At 33.3% G+C, this 13,473-nt stretch overlaps 1 protein-coding gene across 1 annotated transcript; it reads right to left on the reverse strand.

Annotated features, from left to right (window-relative positions):
* Nucleotides 1–11,421: 11,421 nt before the first annotated feature.
* On the reverse strand, nucleotides 11,422–11,862 carry LOC123886566 (senescence associated gene 20-like). Its single transcript, XM_045935871.1, has one exon. It carries the CDS (start codon nucleotides 11,860–11,862, stop codon nucleotides 11,422–11,424), a length of 441 nt encoding a protein of 146 aa, XP_045791827.1.
* Between the last annotated feature and the right edge of the window lie 1,611 nt (nucleotides 11,863–13,473).

Consider the following 13,473-nt stretch of genomic DNA (forward strand, 5'->3'; position numbering starts at 1 on the left):
AAATATAATTTTTGTATTCTTTACTTACCATTATCAATGATGGTATCTGTTGTTTTATTGTAGAGAACCTCTGTGAGCACTCATGGTTATTTTGTTTCTTTAAAAACTGATATATATTGTCAACAAATTATTATCTGCAGCTGAGATAACACTTGTCATACCCCATTTTTTGACCGATCGATTTTTTTTACGTTTTTAGATGGTTTTTTTCTTACATCTGCAGACCTTAATCCCTGACACCATATAAATAGTGCATTAAATGCACAATTTCCGCGACAAGTTTCAGCTGCAAGATTTCTACAATCTGATCATTTTCAAATTTCTCCCATTCACTTTCAAACTAATTCCTACATTGCATAAACCCTAGAAAATGACATTTTTACCCTTAATCATGTTTTTTTTCATTTTTCACATTTTTATTTATTTTTGGTAATTCATTTAATTTGTTTTAATTCATTTTCATCACACACGAAAATCCCAAAAAATTCCTAACATTTTTCTTCTCATTTGAGGCCTAGAAACATCCTTTTAATTACAGCCCATTTCACCACACCATGTGATTTCATTTGAACCAAAATCACAAAATATATCATAAAACAAAAACTCTAAACTACCCTTTTCTTGCTCTCCAATTCAATCCAATCTAAACCTAATTTGTCATTATAAATAACACCCTTCACTGATGAGAGAGAAGGAGGACGAAATTCAGATCAAAAAATCACCAAACAACAACACATTTCTCTCATTTTTTCACCCTTTTCTTTGATTTTTCAAAACCCATTCAAACCACCTTCAAACTTGAATTTCTACAATCCACTAGCTTCTAACAACTTCCAGTAGCACAAAACAATCATAAAACACAAGCTCTAACCCATAATTCAGGTGAACCAAATGCTCAAAAACATCCAAAAAAAGATTGAAACGATTCTGGAGTTCTAGGCCACTATTTCACGTGATTTTTGTCGCTCTATGCTCCTGGAGACGTTCTAAAGCTTTCCCACAGACCCAATCAACCCAGTTCGCATTATTTTTCGTACCCAAAATTTTCATCTCAAACTTTATCTCATCATATTTCAACTTTCGGGCACTTTTGGAAGAAAATAAGGGTAGATTCGTGATCTACGAAGAATTCCGAGCAATTTGGTATATTTGGTTGCAATTTTCAGTCACTATTTGAATCGCCGGCGAAAGGACCACCGTGCCGGAATCGGCCTGCTCGCCGGAGAAGAAGGTGTTTCCGGTTCTGTTTTTTTTATTTTCTTTTGTTTCCAGTTTAAATTTAAGCCATCTGATTGATCAAACGGACCAGATCTGTCCTGATTTTTTTTTAAATATTATCCATCTGATCAATCAGATGACCCAGATATAAGATTGTTACTGTGTACCCTGTTTAGCTACTGCATTGGATTATTTTTGTTTGACTGTGAATTTTTGTTTGACTTCGTTGATGGGCCTTGGGCTTGGACTAGGCTGACTGTTATTTGCACCCCGCTTCTAATACGTTTTAATATTTGCACCCCCTGCTGCAACTTAATTTTAATTTGTTTTTAGCTTATTTTAAGAGTAGCTTTTCATTTCAATGACTTTTCTAAGTCATTTTGAACAAAATTAAGCTACTAAGATTTTAATTAGATTTTAATTTAATTCAATTGATTATATTATGTAATTAATGGCTCTTTAATTTTATTTTTGTTCAAAGCTTATGAAATAAGTGCTTTTGGCATAAGTTGTTTCTTTTAGCCTTGTAAAGCATGATATTGAAGCTTGAACTAACTCACTAACATATCAAAATGTTACACCATTTTAATTAATTGTTCTTTTTTAATTTTGTTTTGTTATTCACAAGCTTATGAGATAAGTGCTTTTGGCATAAGTTATTCTTTTAGCCTTTTAAAGCAGGACGTTGAGGCTTGACTAATTCACTAACTTATTAATCCTTTAACTTATATTCATTATCATGTTTTTTTTACTTATGTCTATTTTAATTATAAATTCCTTGATGCTTTAATATTCATTAATTTCATGCAAATCATTTCATCTCATGTTCATCCTGTGACATACTTAATTCCATGCATTTAAGTTTTATTTCTATCTTCACCAATGTTGTATTGTGTGCTATTTCCTAATTTTGGGTTGTATTGTGTGTTTATGGTTTTCTTAATTATGTTATTCATTTATTTTTGTTTTTGGACTTAGAATGTAATTAGGATTTAAATGTAATTATAAATGAGAATTTGCATTGCATTCTTGCATTCATATCATGTTTACTTCATTGCAAGGTTAGAATGTAATTAGGTTTTATAATGTAATTGCATTGCATGCATATTTATTTCGCTTTATATATATTATGGTTAGTTTAGGAGATGGATCCTCATTTTGATCCAACGTCATTATGAGGTCCATCGCGCGTAATTAGATCGTCGCGTTAAAATCAATCAATCGCGTTTTTTTAAAATTTGAGGTCAAAACCTCTTTTTGATGCGCAAAAACTTTTTTCACTCTTCTTCAAAATTGAGGTCAAAACCTCTTCAAAACCAAAAAACATTTTTCTTTCAAACATCAACCTTTCAAAAGCCACAAAAACATTTGCTTTTTTTTTCAAAACCTTTTCCAAAAACACCAAAAAAATCTTTTTGTCATCAAACATTTTCAATACAAAAGCACTTGGATTTCAAACCAAAGTTGCATTTTCAAACTCAATCAATCAAACTTCTTTTCTTTTCTTGAACTCTTGGATTTTAAACCAAGTGGTTTCATCACACTCTTTTCCTAAAAACCTTGGACTTCAAACCAAGAGACTCTTATCATTCAAACCATTTTCACAATAAACCTTGGACTTCAAACCAAGCAAGCGCGTCTTTTTTCTAAATCAAACATCAATCAATCCTAATCATTTAGACTTTCTTTCACCAAAACTAAAATTAACCAACCTCACATTTTATGCCACTTTGGCTTTTTCATCTTTAAAACCTTTTTCAAAACCATAAAAAACAAACCAACAAACAAATCGACTTTTACCCCGAACTACGGTGGTTTGATCCCTCGGGTACGTAGGCATGAGACTTGTCTCTCCAATCAAATAAAATCAACAAAAACATTTTCCCCTTTTTTTCTTTCTTTAAGCATTTTTCATTATCACTTTAATTCTTATACGTTTTTTTCAAAAGCAATTAAAATAAAGCGCGTAGATAGAATAAAAACAAGAGGTTCCTATAGAGTACTATAGATACATAGGGTGCTAATACCTTCCCTTCGTATAACTAACCCCCGAACCTTGTTCTCTAAAATAAATAGGGTTTTTTCGAACTTTTTCCCTTTCCCTCGGATAAAATTAAAGATCGGTGGTGGAATATCAAATTGCGATTCGAAGTTAATTAATAACTCGATATCCAAAAATCACCGCGACAGAAATGGCGACTTCACTGGGGACAACCAAGCGGGTTGAACCTAACTTGTTTTAAATTACTATTTTCGCGCTTTTATTCTTTTGATTGTAAATATTTGTATATATATACTTGGGTTTGCTCTGAGTGGTGAGATAAGTCCTAACCCGGGCTTGAGCGACACAATAAGATAGGACGGGGTGAAATCATAGTGACATGTCCAGAGTAGTCTGGATTATGAAGCACATGTGATAAGATCCCACTTGGTGGAGGCCTCATGACGATAGTACTCGTTGTCATGAAAAGTCATGATGATGGTATTATTTTCAATGTGAGTGTCCAGAGAAGCCGAGAACCTTTAGAATCACCTTTAACCCATCTTGGCCTTTTCTAGGACGTAGTGCGGTGGCTAAATCAAGAGTAGTCTTGAGATTAGTCGTCACGCGAAACTACACTCAAACGAGATTATCCCGTGGATGTTATCGGAACGAGAGTAGTCCCGTAACCCGGTAATGTCCATAAGACGGTCAATGACTTTGGGAACTTTGTAGAACCCGTAATGCAGGTACAAGTAAACCCTAGTACTTACCATATGGGAGGGCTTTTACCCTTAAACTCCATCATTATGTATCCCAACCTTCCATTTGTGCATTGAATCATTGTAACATAATCATGCATCCATGCATTCATTTCATCATAAGAAAATCTTTTTTCGAAGGACCTAAGAGAGTTATTTTGTAAACATTACAGATTATGGACCTAAAGAAAAGGAACACTAAGAAGTATAGTTTCAAGGAACCAAACCTTTCCCGACTAAGAGAGCTAGGAGCTCTAGTTCCATTCCCCGAAAATTTCCAAAAGCGATATGGGAAACTTTTGAGCATCCTCAATACAAATGTTGAAGAGGGAATTCTTAACACACTCATCCAGTTCTATGATCCAATTTACCACTGCTTTACTTTTGTCGATTATCAGTTGGTTCCTACCCTAGAGGAGTATTCTTATTGGGTTGGTTTGCCGATCTCCGAAAAGATACCTTATACCGGTTTAGAAGAATCTCCTGCACCTTCAGTTATTGCAAATGCTCTTCACTTGAAGACTTCGGACATAGTCTCCAATCGCACTAAAAAGGGAGGATTTCAAGGATTGACCTCTAATTTTTTATTCGGGAAGGCATTTTTGTTTGAATGATAGAGACATCTCTGGACCAGATACACTGGGGATGACTGATCAAGCCTTCCCGAATAAAAAATTAGAGGTCAATCCTTGAAATCCTCCCTTTTTAGTGCGATTGGAGACTATGTCCGAAGTCTTCAAGTGAAGAGCATTTGCAATAACTGAAGGTGCAGGAGATTCTTCTAAACCGGTATAAGGTATCTTTTCGGAGATCGGCAAACCAACCCAATAAGAATACTCCTCTAGGGTAGGAACCAACTGATAATCGACAAAAGTAAAGCAGTGGTAAATTGGATCATAGAACTGGATGAGTGTGTTAAGAATTCCCTCTTCAACATTTGTATTGAGGATGCTCAAAAGTTTCCCATATCGCTTTTGGAAATCTTCGGGGAATGGAACTAGAGCTCCTAGCTCTCTTAGTCGGGAAAGGTTTGGTTCCTTGAAACTATACTTCTTAGTGTTCCTTTTCTTTAGGTCCATAATCTGTAATGTTTACAAAATAACTCTCTTAGGTCCTTCGAAAAAAGATTTTCTTATGATGAAATGGATGCATGATTATGTTACAATGATTCAATGCACAAATGGAAGGTTGGGATACATAATGATGGAGTTTAAGGGTAAAAGCCCTCCCATATGGTAAGTACTAGGGTTTACTTGTACCTGCATTACGGGTTCTACAAAGTTCCCAAAGTCATTGACCGTCTTATGGACATTACCGGGTTACGGGACTACTCTCGTTCCGATAACATCCACGGGATAATCTCGTTTGAGTGTAGTTTCGCGTGACGACTAATCTCAAGACTACTCTTGATTTAGCCACCGCACTACGTCCTAGAAAAGGCCAAGATGGGTTAAAGGTGATTCTAAAGGTTCTCGGCTTCTCCGGACACTCACATTGAAAATAATACCATCATCATGACTTTTCATGACAACGAGTACTATCGTCATGAGGCCTCCACCAAGTGGGATCTTATCACATGTGCTTCATAATCCAGACTACTCTGGACATGTCACTATGATTTCACCCCGTCCTATCTTATTGTGTCGCTCAAGCCCGGGTTAGGACTTATCTCACCACTCAGAGCAAACCCAAGTATATATATACAAATATTTACAATCAAAAGAATAAAAGCGCGAAAATAGTAATTTAAAACAAGTTAGGTTCAACCCGCTTGGTTGTCCCCAGTGAAGTCGCCATTTCTGTCGCGGTGATTTTTGGATATCGAGTTATTAATTAACTTCGAATCGCAATTTGATATTCCACCACCGATCTTTAATTTTATCCGAGGGAAAGGGAAAAAGTTCGAAAAAACCCTATTTATTTTAGAGAACAAGGTTCGGGGGTTAGTTATACGAAGGGAAGGTATTAGCACCCTAAGTATCTATAGTACTCTATAGGAACCTCTTGTTTTTATTCTATCTACGCGCTTTATTTTAATTGCTTTTGAAAAAAACGTATAAGAATTAAAGTGATAATGAAAAATGCTTAAAGAAAGAAAAAAAGGGGAAAATGTTTTTGTTGATTTTATTTGATTGGAAAGACAAGTCTCATGCCTACGTACCCGAGGGATCAAACCACCGTAGTTCGGGGTAAAAGTCGATTTGTTTGTTGGTTTGTTTTTTATGGTTTTGAAAAAGGTTTTAAAGATGAAAAAGCCAAAGTGGCATAAAATGTGAGGTTGGTTAATTTTAGTTTTGGTGAAAGAAAGTCTAAATGATTAGGATTGATTGATGTTTGATTTAGAAAAAAGACGCGCTTGCTTGGTTTGAAGTCCAAGGTTTATTGTGAAAATGGTTTGAATGATAAGAGTCTCTTGGTTTGAAGTCCAAGGTTTTTAGGAAAAGAGTGTGATGAAACCACTTGGTTTAAAATCCAAGAGTTCAAGAAAAGAAAAGAAGTTTGATTGATTGAGTTTGAAAATGCAACTTTGGTTTGAAATCCAAGTGCTTTTGTATTGAAAATGTTTGATGACAAAAAGATTTTTTTGGTGTTTTTGGAAAAGGTTTTGAAAAAAAAAGCAAATGTTTTTGTGACTTTTGAAAGGTTGATGTTTGAAAGAAAAATGTTTTTTGGTTTTGAAGAGGTTTTGACCTCAATTTTGAAGAAGAGTGAAAAAAGTTTTTGCGCATCAAAAAGAGGTTTTGACCTCAAATTTTAAAAAAACGCGATTGATTGATTTTAACGCGACGATCTAATTACGCGCGATGGACCTCATAATGACGTTGGATCAAAATGAGGATCCATCTCCTAAACTAACCATAATATATATAAAGCGAAATAAATATGCATGCAATGCAATTACATTATAAAACCTAATTACATTCTAACCTTGCAATGAAGTAAACATGATATGAATGCAAGAATGCAATGCAAATTCTCATTTATAATTACATTTAAATCCTAATTACATTCTAAGTCCAAAAACAAAAATAAATGAATAACATAATTAAGAAAACCATAAACACACAATACAACCCAAAATTAGGAAATAGCACACAATACAACATTGGTGAAGATAGAAATAAAACTTAAATGCATGGAATTAAGTATGTCACAGGATGAACATGAGATGAAATGATTTGCATGAAATTAATGAATATTAAAGCATCAAGGAATTTATAATTAAAATAGACATAAGTAAAAAAAACATGATAATGAATATAAGTTAAAGGATTAATAAGTTAGTGAATTAGTCAAGCCTCAACGTCCTGCTTTAAAAGGCTAAAAGAATAACTTATGCCAAAAGCACTTATCTCATAAGCTTGTGAATAACAAAACAAAATTAAAAAAGAACAATTAATTAAAATGGTGTAACATTTTGATATGTTAGTGAGTTAGTTCAAGCTTCAATATCATGCTTTACAAGGCTAAAAGAAACAACTTATGCCAAAAGCACTTATTTCATAAGCTTTGAACAAAAATAAAATTAAAGAGCCATTAATTACATAATATAATCAATTGAATTAAATTAAAATCTAATTAAAATCTTAGTAGCTTAATTTTGTTCAAAATGACTTAGAAAAGTCATTGAAATGAAAAGCTACTCTTAAAATAAGCTAAAAACAAATTAAAATTAAGTTGCAGCAGGGGGTGCAAATATTAAAACGTATTAGAAGCGGGGTGCAAATAACAGTCAGCCTAGTCCAAGCCCAAGGCCCATCAACGAAGTCAAACAAAAATTCACAGTCAAACAAAAATAATCCAATGCAGTAGCTAAACAGGGTACACAGTAACAATCTTATATCTGGGTCATCTGATTGATCAGATGGATAATATTTAAAAAAAAATCAGGACAGATCTGGTCCGTTTGATCAATCAGATGGCTTAAATTTAAACTGGAAACAAAAGAAAATAAAAAAAACAGAACCGGAAACACCTTCTTCTCCGGCGAGCAGGCCGATTCCGGCACGGTGGTCCTTTCGCCGGCGATTCAAATGACTGAAAATTGCAACCAAATATACCAAATTGCTCGGAATTCTTCGTAGATCACGAATCTACCCTTATTTTCTTCCAAAAGTTCCCGAAAGTTGAAATATGATGAGATAAAGTTTGAGATGAAAATTTTGGGTACGAAAAATAATGCGAACTGGGTTGATTGGGTCTGTGGGAAAGCTTTAGAACGTCTCCAGGAGCATAGAGCGACAAAAATCACGTGAAATAGTGGCCTAGAACTCCAGAACCGTTTCAATCTTTTTTTGGATGTTTTTGAGCATTTGGTTCACGCGAATTATGGGTTAGAGCTTGTGTTTTATGATTGTTTTGTGCTACTGGAAGTTGTTAGAAGCTAGTGGATTGAAGAAATTCAAGTTTGAAGGTGGTTTGAATGGGTTTTGAAAAATCAAAGAAAAGGGTGAAAAAATGAGAGAAATGTGTTAAATGTGTTGTTGTTTGGTGATTTTTTGATCTGAATTTCGTCCTCCTTCTCTCTCATCAGTGAAGGGTGTTATTTATAATGACAAATTAGGTTTAGATTGGATTGAATTGGAGAGCAAGAAAAGGGTAGTTTAGAGTTTTTGTTTTATGAGATATTTTGTGATTTTGGTTCAAATGAAATCACATGGTGTGGTGAAATGGGCTGTAATTAAAATGATGTTTCTAGGCCTCAAATGAGAAGAAAAATGTTAGGAATTTTTTGGGATTTTCGTGTGTGATGAAAATGAATTAAAACAAATTAAATGAATTACCAAAAATAAATAAAAATGTGAAAAATGAAAAAAAACATGATTAAGGGTAAAAATGTCATTTTCTAGGGTTTATGCAATGTAGGAATTAGTTTGAAAGTGAATGGGAGAAATTTGAAAATGATCAGATTGTAGAAATCTTGCAGCTGAAACTTGTCGCGGGAATTGTGCATTTGATGCACTATTTATATGGTGTCAGGGATTAAGGTCTGCAGATGTAAGAAAAAAACCATCTAAAAACGTAAAAAAAATCGATCGGTCAAAAAATGGGGTATGACAACACTATTCGAGGACAATATCGTTGTTTACAAATTTGTGCAAGACGTGCATATCTTCGTCACTGGTGGTGATGATGAGATGAGCTCATTTTGTCATCTGTTCTACCAGGCTTCTTTGACGCAGTCACCCTTTTTGCTGAGGTATTTATGGTTGTACTTTGTTAATTATTTTGTATCAAAATTTAATTGAAAGTCAGGTGGGTATTTACTCATATATGTGTTCCTTTTACTGGAACAATGTTAACAAAAGTGAGGCACTTGAGAACATTCTTTATGCCTTGCCTAGATTGTTGATGGAGGCTATGTATATATTGGGTATGTATGTATGTATTTAGGAATTTGCCTGTTCCTCACTGTGAAAAGTTGCATAACTCTTTATTTCGGCATGGATATGCAATATGTGTACCATCCACTCAGTTTTATGTTATTTAGAATTGATTGAGTGTTTTTTAATGGATTGAAATACTTTTACTTTTATTATCATGGCTTTTTATTGAGTGTTGATTATGTTGAGCTGCAAACAGTTTTTATAAATCCCTTTGTCTCATGTTATATTTCTGCTTGACAAATTAATTAGCAGTGTGCGGGAAGTTTTCTATGAATGAGATAAGAGAAATTACATATGTGCTTCCTGTACCAGGATTTATGATATATTTATCCACTGATGTATAGGACATGGTTACTTGTTCACATGATTATTGTATTTTTATCAAACATTACACCTCTAGTTTATGCCATTGAAAGTGGATGTCAAATTTAGCTCTAAATAGTGAAGTTCATTTGACAATCTAAATTTTGTAAAGGTGTATTGCTTAAGTGAGTTCTACTTTTCATATTCACACGTATGCCTTCAACAACAACATTCTCATTTCTTCATGCAGATCTAATTTGTTTATTTAAATATTTGTTATTAATAATTTTAATGGCATGCTTCAGTAATATGCTTTCTGTTTGGATATTAGGAACTCTTGGGATATGTTAATTATGTTTGTATTCTATTAGGATATTAGTGAACTCTTAGGGTAAGTTATGTTATTTTGCTTTCTGTTAGGATTTTAGGAACTCTTAGGGTATGTTAATTATGTTATTTTTGAATTCTGTTTTGTAATTTTGTAGTTATGCGGTTGTGACTTATTATATTTGTTGTTGGTTGAACCATAACATATTTACTTTTAACATATTGTGCTGTTTCTCTGTCCGTTTTTTATGTCTTGTTCTTTCCATGCAGCAAAAGCGACTCCATGGATATTGTTTTCTTGGCTTGAGGAGTTCTTGTATCAGTTGCTCATATTAATTCCTCGGGATGTATAATATACTTTAGGAGTAACAACCCTTGTCACAAGTGGAATGCTACATTAGTTTCTGCCAGTCAAGTGCCTCACATTGCTGACCTTACTGTGATTTTTTTGTTGATAAATATGCATAAAAATGTTTCTTATCATTGAGGGGGATGTTTGGGTGGGATTATCTGTTATGCTATAAAGAGTTCTCAACAGTGGAGAAGATGGCAGCAACTAATTGCACGAGTCATGAGTATCCGTAGTAGGTTCTCGCAAGTTCATGTATCGGGCTTATAACACGCTTGTGGGTAACAACTTAAATACAGTTGAAGTATGCTTATTACACGTTTGAACAAAAGCTATTGCAGCATTCAAATGAATGAATATTCTTTCTTGTGAGGAAGCCATGCATTTGACTTGAATTTGTTTTTTTGTTATAGTTATGTGTATTGTTATTCTTTTTTAATCCGGGTCTTGATAATCGCTTAATTTACGCGGTTAGTGATAACTAACCATGATGCAAATATGAGCATACTTGTAGTCTGTCCTCCTTGTTGAGGTAAATGAAAATCAAGGGAGTAGGTAATGATAAGCTGGCATAGATAGAATTCTCCAAAATACAATTCTGTTATCAAACTTTTCTCTAAAGCAATGAATTACATTTTCAAACTTTTGGGAACTTAGTAGTGGATAGTGGCAAAACAGACAAATTCAAATCAAGTTCAAGATATTATGTTGAAATATTAAGAGTTTGAATATTGTTTATAATTACCTAATAATAGTTTGATGCAAATGACTGAACACTAATTCATCATCTATAACAATATATACACTCATAAGTCATAATCCTAAATAAATAAGAAAATAGATATGTACCAAAGAAAAATAATAAGAAAATTGATAAAATAATAATATGAAAATGAAGTTTAATCCTTAAAACCAGATTCATGATACATTGCATAACCAAATTTAGCACAACAATGAATTGTGTCTAAAATCTAAATAGCTAACCAATACATTGTACTCAAGTGGTTAACGAGGTTCTCTTAGGATGAATCGTTCGGGAGAATCCGAGTTCGATTTCTAGTGGAAATAATTCTTGGTTAGATTTTAATTATTTATCTAAATAGCCAACACAAGTCCAGGAAATGATTGTAGATCACGAGGTTGACTCTTCCACAATATCATACTATCTTGCTTATGATCTTTCCACCTCGATGGCCTCAAATCTCTCACCACAAGGCATGTATTGAAATACTCTCTAAATTGTGTGATTAATCCATTTTTCAATGTCCAAACATGAACCCAATAATCTTGTCCTTCCCACCCTTCAGTTATCACACAATCATGAATTGAAGTGACACTTCTTGGCTCAAATTTAAACCCTTTTTTGTGATCTGTTTCCCCTGTTAGCACCTTCATCATATGTTGACATTGTGGTGGACCATGAAACCAATACTCAAGATCACTTGCTAGTAATTTGGAAACCATTTCCATTGTTCCTTGACCCAAAAGTGCTTTGTAGAGCAGTTCAACTATAGAATTGTTTTGCATTTCAACCATATGGTATATTTTTTTGATGTACTCTTAACCCTTTGTATTTATATTTTGAGACAATAGAGTTATAAGGAATAAATAAAAGAGACAGTGCCTTTGTTGCCATTCTCAACTCAACCCTAGATACTAAGAAAGGAAACAACATAACTCCTAATAAAAACAGAATCATAATTACTATGAAAATATGCTAACATACATAACTACCAAATATACAAATAAATTAATAATGCACTTAGAGCAAAACTTGGAAACTACATGATAATTTAAGAAATTAGTGGCCATTTTCGTGTAGTATTATGGAGTAGTCAATTAAGTAGAGTATTAATAGTTTTACCAAAAAAAAAATAGAGGAACCTGACAAAACTTTAGGAGACCATTGAGAAATGTTTACACTAATAGTTTTACTGGAACTTTAATTTTTTTGGGCAATAAAGAGGGCCTAAATCTAAGAAAAAGTGAAAGAAAAATGTAACAAAAAATTAAACCGGAGGAGTAAAAACGCCAAGGGTCACCACTATCACACCCTTCATATTAACAAGAGCATCAGCACAACTGTTAGCTTCATGAGACGAGTGACAAATGGTCAAAGTTTGACCTCCCATTCCATTTGATTGATTCCAAGTTATATTAATCAACCTTCATCCCTCAAGCGATGAACCGGGCTTGTAATAATCTTGAGTATAACAACTTATATTCAGTTGAAGTATATGCATTGCTTATTACACTATTGATAAAATAAAATAGATATAAAAATGACTCTTTATTTAAAAATCAAACTTTTTGGTATCTATTTTTATATTTGTTGCAATTTTAGTCATAACTCATATTTTTTCTCTAAAAGTGTTGATTTTTGACGTCCTCAAAAGTGATTTATTGTCTCAAACATTAAATTTAAAGATGAAATATCACGTTTGAGACCAAAATTCTTCCTTTTTGGCATTAAAAGTCACCGCTTTTAAGACAAACAAAGAATTAGGACCAAAATTGCAACAAGTATAAAAGTAAAGGACCAAAGTTCAATTAATAAAGACTTAATTGTACATTTGGTCCCTTATGTTTATTTTATGTTTCAAAGTGTTCTCTTATGTTTTAAAAGTTTCAAGTTGGTCCCTTATGTAGGAAGGTTGGCCGCGCCAGATTGAAGATCAAGTGATGCGCAAGAAAGGTTCACTTGGAAAACAATGAAGATTTAATTTTGCTATATTTTAGAAAGATTTAGTGAAGATTTAATATTTTAGCTAGATTTATTATTTTTATATTTTAGCAAGATTTATTATTTTTATTTAGCTAGGTTTGTTATTTTTATTTTTACAATCTTTTAGAAGATTTGTTATTTTTATTTTTCACCACTATTTAAACCAAACTATTGTAGCCTTGAAAGACAACCTTTTCTCAAATTAGGTGGATTCCAAATTACTCTTTCTGGTGGATTCCGGAACCTTTATCTAAAAGGATTACCGCTTGCTTTTCCTTTACGCTTCCCTACTGCGTCAGTTTGTTAGAAGTGTTTGAGTTTATAACGTACAGCTTTTAACATTTTTATCATTTTTTATTTACGCTATTTCAAGACGCTATTTCTTATTATTATTTATTATTTTGAGCAGATAGGCATAGATC

The sequence above is a fragment of the Trifolium pratense genome, linkage group LG5 (assembly GCF_020283565.1).
Source record: "Trifolium pratense cultivar HEN17-A07 linkage group LG5, ARS_RC_1.1, whole genome shotgun sequence".
NCBI classification, from domain to species: Eukaryota; Viridiplantae; Streptophyta; class Magnoliopsida; order Fabales; family Fabaceae; genus Trifolium; species Trifolium pratense.

Excerpts from the sequence above, each read along its gene's own strand:
- LOC123886566 (XM_045935871.1), bottom strand. The coding sequence starts at position 11,862 with ATGGTTGAAATGCAAAACAATTCTATAGTTGAACTGCTCTACAAAGCA.